Below are 8,683 nucleotides of genomic sequence, written 5' to 3'. Positions count from 1 at the left end.
ATTAATATATTGTTACAAAATTTAAAAAAAACTAACAAAATTAATATATATATATATATATACTTCCTTAGAAAACAAACTCAACTCTCTCCGTTAAATTTAAGAACCTGATATGTCTAATTTATCCTCCATCTTTATACATATTTATTTTCATTTTATAAACTATGACTAAAGCGACCTTAAAAAAATTTAATTTTTCTCTCCCTTATTCCCCTCTTTCACATCTCACTGCAAAAATTCATCACATCACTGACCACAATGAAATTATTTTTATATTAAAAATCATATTATCACCGCTTATTACTATTGCATTGCACAAACACCAATCTAAAACAAACACAAGTCAAACAACAGAAAAAAATAAAAATGTGGGGTTCTCTAGAAAGTCTTACTTCAAAGATTAGAATGGATGTAAGGTGACATTCATTATGGCATAAAAGGTGCAAGAGGGAGAAAAACCCTTTCTCCTAATAGTCTAATAAGACATTTTCATTGGAAAATAAAATTTGAAAAACATAGTTTTTTATTACTTGTGGCTCACCCGTGCTTGGTCCTGTCATGTTCACTATGGAGACATTTTTGGTGACAAAATGGCTGTGACATGCTACCGTTTGTGGTGTCTTTCTCATGACAAACATATAAGAAGAGGAGGTGGCATAGGCATGTTCATACATATATCCAACAATATGTATACAGAGACAATCAAAGACACAAATATATATATATACATACATATATCCAACAATATGTATACAGAATCAGGTTTACATCGCAATTTTACTATTGATCATTCCGTTATTGATGAAAGTGATATTATCAATTACGGATTTCAACGCCCAGAAATGTACGCATTTAACATCTCTGGAATCGTTCCACCACATGAACGCCATGTTTTTCTTAATTACAAAACTCATAGAGATTGGCCTTATGACTTTGAATTGTCCGATTCGGATCCCCTTCCGAAACTTTTGATTGAGGTTTTTGAGGATAACGAGGACAATATGCCTAAGAAGGTCTCTTTATATATATACACACAAATATTTGTATATTAATTGTTTTGTATAGTTTTTTGAATCATGACTTGTATAAATTTGTGTTTGTGTAGACCATCTTAACAATCTGCGAAGACACCCATTTAAATGAAGGAGATGTTTTAATTTTTCCTGACATGATCTTGTACAGGTAATTAGTTTTGAGATTTTGTTTAATGGTTCTATATTCATTTAATAGAATGAATTTAGTACATATGTATTTATTTGTTTTATTTAGGTTTAAATTCCGTTATGATTTAAATTTGGTTATTATATTTGTGATTAAAGAGGTTTGGGCGCTTCAAACATTAAAAGCTTTGTCGAGCAAGTACTTGTTAAGGGTAAACCATGGGATATTGCAAAACCAGAGCCTGTGACAGGTTCATATGTATTTGTGTGTGCTCATCTCAAATACGATAAATGGTCAGCTGTTTGCGGACCACCTTTAATTGAGAGGTTCAATAAGGAGGTTGAAGTGAAGGGAATGCAGAATCACGTCTTTGTGAATCCTTGCTCATATATTGAGGGGACCCTATATGCAGGGAACTTGATAATATTCAGTGCAGCTAAAGATGGAAAAGTGTCTGGTGATTGGTAAAAAAGTTCATTATAGCATGCTTTTTATTTTGTATATCTCGTCTGTTTGCGGTGTTTTTCATATGTTTATCTTCTTGTTTAATTTTCGTGTTAAAGGTATGGTTATGTCACCCCAGATGATGTGCCTGAATTGCTTGACCAACATATCATGAAGGGTGAGATCATAAAAAGGATTTCGAGGTACCCTCTTCTCCTCTTATCCACTTGGCTCAGTTGGCTGTTGATTGTTTCATATATGATGAAATTGGTTAGGGAGTTTAGTCCTATAACCAGTGGGCACCTGTTGGCAATTTGAGCTTACCGTTATCTCATATTGCAAGCAGTTTGATGTTATCGGGTGGTTCGATTTTGGTACATATTATTCATATGTTTTTACCATTTGGTCATATGATATATCTTTGGCTTCCTTTAAACAAATATTATTTGAGTTTAAACATGTTACATGTAGCATATTTATATGAGTTTCTTTATATTTTTGGCTTTCTTTAGACAATGTTTTCTGAGTTTAAACCTGTAGCATATTTATATGAGTATTTTATATCTTTGGCTTTCTTTAAACAATGTTATTTGAGTTTAAACCTGTGGCATTTTAAATATTGATAATATTATCTAGGAACATCATCAGGAATGAAACGTAGCAGTATCCAAAGCATTTACATATTACAGTTTTGGCTCTGCCTTTTTATTTGGAATGTTTAAGCCTAAAGGCATTTCATATTGCAAGTTTGATAACAACGCATATCTGAAAATTTAGACAGTGGTAAGGTGATGCTATTGGTGATAATGAAGTAGTCAAGATGATTTGATGTAAATGCCAGTTTAGAGAAATTGTATGTGCTTTGAAATTGCCATATGGTTTGTTTTTTATGCTAATTCTATGTTAAAGAGCATTAGAGTTTAAACTACTGACATTTGGCAATATCAATGCATGATGATTGTTTTTAAACATAGTTTTAGCAATTATATAAGGTCCTCCTAACTACTGACATTTGGCAATATCAATGCATGAGACAAGGAAAGAGAGAGTTCATTACACATGTCAATATGTTATGTTATTAGGATGATTTCTTGGAGGAAAATATAGGAGGATTAATCATATCGCGTGTTATATTATTTTATTCATATATACTAGTTAACGTTTGACAGGAACAAGGATAGGGTTGTGCTTTAAATGGTAGGATTTAAGAAATATAAATGGAAAATGGACGGGTTTGGTTTGCAGTTGAGATGGGGTTGTTTCACAGTTGTTAGTTGTTACCAACTTCCATTTCCTGTTTATTTGATTTCAAAATTACTAGTACTACTGGGAACCCTTTTTTTTTCATCTCTGTTTTGACCCGTTAGCTTTAAAAAGATAAGCCAGATTTTCTGTTGTTAAACATTTGAGCTTATATTACTTTCTCTGACTAGAAGTTCTCTTAACTCAAATAACATGACAAAATGGATTCAATTGATTTCAGGGGCCCAATGGGGTTAATTGATATCAGGGGCCGAATGAGGCGCCGAATGAGGATCCTTGGTGTTAAAGGGAAAAGCATCACTAGTGAGAAGGAAAATGTTGATTTCACGGGCCAAATGAGGACCCCTGATGTTAAAAACAAAAGCATCACTAGTGAGAAGGAAAATGTTGGATTCTTCACAAGAAAATGGAAGAAACTTGATATTTTTGCTGTCGTTGTTGTCGGGGTGGTGGCATCTGTAGCTGTGTCCTATATACAGCGTAAAAGGTCACTCCACAACCCTATAAAAGATTATAAAGTTCTGTGTTGCAAAGTTAGTATCAAGATTGTAATCACTCCACAAAACACGAATGACTTGATCTACTTAGTTTTACGCTTACAAAATACAAGTAGTATTTAGTATATTACCCTGCATGCGAGGGCACTAATTAGCACAATCAGTGTTGAATAATCAAATTAGCTGTCTAACTTAAAATGTTGACTTGTAGGTTGTATTAAAATTTAAGAAGGATCTTTTATGAAAGACAAAGAATAAAGGAGTGACTAGAGCTGTACAACTCGTTCAAGTTACATTTGGGGCTCGAGATGGAAAGAAAGAAAGCAGGATGACTTTTTGTGTTATCGCCTTTTTTAGGATTTTTGTATAACTAGATGAGGTGGGGCATTGTAGCCTTAACTCTTCAAGTAGCTATTTTACCGTTATTCGAGAACCCTTCTTTTCACGATTGTTCTTTCTAACATCATTAGTATTTTGTACTAATCCTTTTCCTGATATTTTATGCTTAAGATGATGTGTTTACTGCTTTTTGAGTGTCATAAATTCTGGTTCTGTTTATTACATTTTCACTTATTCTATTTGCTTTTACAATCTGGGTGTCATACTGTCATAGATACCTTGACATTCTGTTTTTCAGTAATTTGTTTGGTAGATAGAAGATCATGATGAGATTAGTGTAACCTGCATTCTTCTCTGTATAACGATTTAGCCCTTTCGAACCTTGAAGTGCTTTAGTTATGATTCAGGTATGTTGAAGCAGAGTTGCAGAAGAACTGGGCCTAGGCTCGCAAAACGTATCAATATATGGACGTGGCAGTATGTCCTAACCGAACTAGTTCCATTATTCTATGTTCTACGTGTATAAAATGTTTCAAATTAAAATGAGACATGCTATATTACTATAAAAAGAACTACATTCTAATTTCTAAGTCCTATAGAACTGTGTCTTTTTGGTTTAACCTGGTCAGATCTCGCACTCTGGTCAGATCTCGCACTCTGGTCAGATCAAACACGATAAATGGGCAGCTGTTTGTGGACCACCTTTAATTGAGAGGTTCAATGAGGAGATTGAAGCGAAGGGACTGAATAATCAGGTGTTTGTGAATCCTTTCTCATATATTGTGGGGATCGAATATGCAGGGAACTTGATAATATTCAGTGCAGCTAAAGATGGAAAAGTCTCTGGTCATTGGTAAAAAAGTTCATTAGCATGCTTTTTATTTGTATATCTCGTCTGTTTACAGCGTTTTTCATATGTTTATCTTCTTGTTTAATTTTCGTGTTACAGGTATGGTTATGTCACCCCAGATGATGTGCCTGAATTGCTTGACCAACATATCATGAAGGGTGAGATCATTAAAAGGATTTGGAGGTACCCTCTTCCCCTCTTATCCACTTGGCTCAATTGGCTGTTGATTGTTTCATATATGATGGAATTGTTTAGGGAGTTTAGTCCTATAACCAGTGGGCACCTGTTGGAAGTTTTGGCTCTGCCTTTTTATTTGGATTGTTTAAGCCTAAAGCCACTTCGTATTGCAAGTTTGATAGCAACGCATATCTGAAAATTTAGACAATGGTAAGGTGATGCTATTGGTGATAAAGAAGTAGTCAAGATGATTTGATGTAAATGCTGGTTTAGATAAATTATATGTGATACTTCATCTAAAATTGCCATATGGATTGTTTTTAATGCTAATTCTATGTTAAAGAGCATTAGTGGTCCTAACTACTGACATTTGGCAATATCAATGCATGATGATTGTATTTAAATCCAGTTTTAGCAATTATATAAGGTCCTCCTAACTACTGACATTTGGCAATATCAATGCATGAGACAAGGAAAAAGAGAGTTCATTACACATGTCCATATGTTATGTTATTAGGATGATTTCTAGGAGGAAAAAATAGGAGGGTTTATCATTTCACGTGTTATATACATATATATACTAGTTGACGTTTGACAGAAACAAGGATAGGGTTGTGCTATAAATGGGTAGGATTGAAGAAATATAAATGGAAAAATGGATGGGTTTGGTTTACAGTCGAGTTGGGGTTGTTCCACACGTGTCAGTTGTCACCAACTTCCATTTCCTGTTTATTTGATTTCAAAATTACTAGTACTACATTTAATTCTGCAACAGAGAAATAGCTGGGTTGGGAGCCGTTTTTTTTCATTTCTGTTTTGACCCGTTAGCTTTAAAGAGATAAGCCAATATTCTCATTGTCAAACATTTGAGCTTATATTACTCTCTCTGACTAGAAGTTCTGCTTAACTCAAATAACATGACAAAATCGATTCAATTGATTTCAGGGGCCAAATGGGGATCTCTGGTGTTAAAAACAAAAGCATCACAGAGGAGGAATATGTTGATTTCAGCGGCCAAATGAGGATCCCTGGTGTTACAAACAAAAGCATCACTAGTGAGAAGGAAAATGTTGATTTCAGGAGCCAAATGCCTATTAAGGTCACGAGGACAATATGCCTATTAAGGTCTATATATACACACACACAAATATATATATGTATATTAGTTGTTTTGTATAGTTTTTTGAATCGTGACTTGTATAAATTTGTGTTTGTGTAGACGGTATTTACAATCTGCGAAGACGCTCGTTTAAATGATGGAGACGTTCTAATTTTTCCTGACATGATCTTGTACAGGTAATTAGTTTTGAGAATTTTAGATCATTTTTGAGATTTTGTTCAACGGTTCTATATTCATATCTGTTGTATGATGCCTAAATTGATACTAAAAGCATAGTTATGCTTATGTTATTTGCTTATTGTAATGAGAATGTTTCTAGACATGTTTAATCAGATTAAGACTTGATTTAGTGAAATGTTACTTGTACTAGTGTTTTAAGCTCAGTCTACATGTTTTTTGCTTAAGTTCGCATTGGATTGGATTTTCCTTTGTTGGTTCATATGTATATTTACGACCGTTACTTTTGTCAAATTAAAAGCTAAACTGTATTTTATCTCATATTTAAGCTGTTACAAGAATTTTACAAATATGCTTTAACTATTTAAGAACAAATTTGCGAATAGTAAGGTTCATTTGGTTTTCAATCTCAGAATGTATGTGTTTGCATATTCTCATGTTAGATATGGTTTAGAGGTTTCTGGTTTTGGTTGCGGTTTTATTTGTATGTGCACCCTGTTCTGTTTGTCATTTTTGAAGTATCCATAACGTATTTCGTAAATTTTCCCGAGCCGTTTTTTTTCATCCCTGTTTTGACCCGTTAGCTTTAAAGAGATAAGCCAAATTTTTCATTGGTAAACATTTGAGCTTATATTACCTTCTCTCACTAGAAGTGCTGCTTAACTCAAATAACTTGACAAAATGGATTCATTTGATTTCAGGAGCCAAATGAGGATCCCTGGTGTTAAAAACAAAAGCATCACTAGTGAGAAGGAAAATGTTGGATCTTCACAAGACAATGGAAGAAACTTGATATTTTTGCTGCCGTTGCTGTTGTCGGGGTGGTGGCATCTGTAGCTGTGTCCTATAGTCAGCTTAAAAGGTCACTCCACAACCCTATAAAAGATTTAAAGTTCTGTGTTGCAAAGTCAGTATCAAGATTGTAATCACTTCACAAAACACAAATGACTTGATCTACTTAGTTCTGCGCTTACAAAATACTAGTATTCCATATATATTACCCTGCATGTGAGGACACTAATTAGCACCAATCAGTGTTGAATAATCAAAATAATCAAATTAGTTGTCTAACTTAAAATTTAAGAAGGATCATTTATGAAAGACACAGACCAAAGGAGTGACTTAAGCTGTACAACTCGTTCAAGTTACATTTGGGGCTCGAGATGGAAAAGAAAGAAAGTAGGACGACTTTTTGTGTTATCACCTTTTTTAGGTTTTTTGTATAAACTAGATAAAGTGGGGCATTATAGCCTTAACTCTTCAAGCAGCTATTTTACGGTTTTTCGAGAACCCTATTTTTCACGATTGTTCTTTCTAACATCATCTGTATTTTGTACTGAAATCCTTTTCCTGATATTTTATGCTTAAGATTATGTGTTTGCTGCTTTTTGAGTGTCATATATTCTGGTTCTATTTATTACATTTTCACTTATTCTATTTGCTTTTACAATCTGGGTGTCATAGATACCTTGACATTCTTCTTTTCAGTAATTTCTTTGGTAGATAGAAGATCATGATGAGATCAGTGTAACCTGCATTCTTTTCTCTGTATAACGATTTAGCCCTTTCGAACCTCAAGTGCTTTAGTTATATTTCAGGTATGTTGAAGCAGATTTGCAGAAGAACCGGGCTAGGCTCACATAACGTATCAATATATGGACGTGGCAGTATGTCCCAACCGAACCAGTCCCATTATTTTATATTCTACGTGTATAAAATGTTTCGAATTAAAATGAGACGTGCTATATTATTATAAAAAGAACGTTATTCTAATATCTAAGTCCTATGGCTAGCCAATAGCAATTTTGTCAGCCCGGAATAGAAATGTGTCTTTTTGGTTTGACTGGTCAGATCTCGCGCTCTGCCTGGACTTATTATATTGGACCCTTTCATGTTTGTAAATTATAACGATATAAGGCTGTCAACCTAACTTTAAATTGCTTCTTGAATTGTTTAATAAGGTCTGCATTGGAATTAGATTTATATCAAACAATTGTAAACAAGGTATAAATTTAAAGGAAAATCAAACCTGCAGCAAACTGCAGGCTACAGCAAGAACAAGTTTTTCAATATTAACCTTTTTAATTCTTAAATGATACAAAATCCCCCTGATTTTCATGTTGCTACAGCCAATATAGCTGCAGTTAACAGCGGCGAATATAAGCCCATAAATTTAATTCATTAAGAACGTCTATATTCTTTCAAATGTTATGAGATGTACCATTGATGTTGTTTTATTAGTGTATTTTATCTCGCACCATTAGTTGGATCTAATTTGTCATACTTGATCTTCTTCGAGTTTTTATTCTTATGGTTTTTCTTTGGTTTTTTGTTTTTGTGTTCAATCGATTGGTTCAACTTATATACTGCATCACTATTTGAATTTTGCCATATTGATTTGCGTTTGCGTTTTTATACTTTTTGTTTTTTCTTGATTTTTTCATAGTTTTTTGCTTTTGTGTTATCAACTAATATATTGGAAATTTTTGCTCAACTTTTGTTTTTTTCTTTTTCTTTTGGTTTTGATTTTTGGTTTTTTGCACAAACTAAATGTATGTATTCGATATTGCAAACTTTTTGACGCAATTTTCTTGGTGTTGTTGCACAAAATTTTTTGTAGTTCTTCAGGTTATTTTTTAGTTGTTTTTTCACATT

At 33.4% G+C, this 8,683-nt stretch overlaps 2 protein-coding genes across 2 annotated transcripts; both read left to right on the top strand.

The window, feature by feature from the left end:
* The first annotated feature begins 494 nt into the window (after positions 1-494).
* Positions 495-3,891, top strand: LOC122579657. Its single transcript, XM_043751871.1, has 6 exons — positions 495-1,013; positions 1,106-1,182; positions 1,320-1,625; positions 1,725-1,808; positions 3,089-3,355; positions 3,577-3,891. Exons 1-6 carry the CDS (start codon positions 591-593, stop codon positions 3,584-3,586), a joined length of 1,167 nt encoding a protein of 388 aa, XP_043607806.1. The 5' UTR covers positions 495-590; the 3' UTR covers positions 3,587-3,891.
* Positions 3,892-4,102: 211 nt separating this feature from the next.
* Positions 4,103-7,801, top strand: LOC122610471. The gene is made up of 7 exons (XM_043783459.1): positions 4,103-4,111; positions 4,334-4,557; positions 4,654-4,737; positions 5,677-5,856; positions 5,951-6,027; positions 6,730-6,890; positions 7,627-7,801. The coding sequence occupies exons 1-5, from the start codon at positions 4,103-4,105 to the stop codon at positions 5,982-5,984; spliced, it is 531 nt and encodes a 176-aa protein (XP_043639394.1). The 3' UTR covers positions 5,985-6,027; positions 6,730-6,890; positions 7,627-7,801.
* The last annotated feature ends 882 nt before the right edge of the window (positions 7,802-8,683 follow it).

Source organism: Erigeron canadensis, chromosome 8, assembly GCF_010389155.1.
Source record: "Erigeron canadensis isolate Cc75 chromosome 8, C_canadensis_v1, whole genome shotgun sequence".
Classification (NCBI taxonomy): domain Eukaryota; kingdom Viridiplantae; phylum Streptophyta; class Magnoliopsida; order Asterales; family Asteraceae; genus Erigeron; species Erigeron canadensis.
This window is presented reverse-complemented; position numbering and strand designations above follow the sequence as displayed.

What these genes read in the sequence shown, in the direction of transcription:
- LOC122579657 (XM_043751871.1), top strand. Translation starts at nt 591, where the DNA reads ATGGCTGTGACATGCTACCGTTTGTGGTGTCTTTCTCATGACAAACAT. An exon ending in AGGACAATATGCCTAAGAAG is followed by an intron (nt 1,014 to 1,105) that starts GTCTCTTTATAT and finishes GTGTTTGTGTAG; the next exon opens with ACCATCTTAACAATCTGCGA. An exon ending in CCTGACATGATCTTGTACAG is followed by an intron (nt 1,183 to 1,319) that starts GTAATTAGTTTT and finishes TTGTGATTAAAG; the next exon opens with AGGTTTGGGCGCTTCAAACA.
- LOC122610471 (XM_043783459.1), top strand. An exon ending in GGAAAAGTCTCTGGTCATTG is followed by an intron (nt 4,558 to 4,653) that starts GTAAAAAAGTTC and finishes TTCGTGTTACAG; the next exon opens with GTATGGTTATGTCACCCCAG. An exon ending in ATCATTAAAAGGATTTGGAG is followed by an intron (nt 4,738 to 5,676) that starts GTACCCTCTTCC and finishes AATTGATTTCAG; the next exon opens with GGGCCAAATGGGGATCTCTG.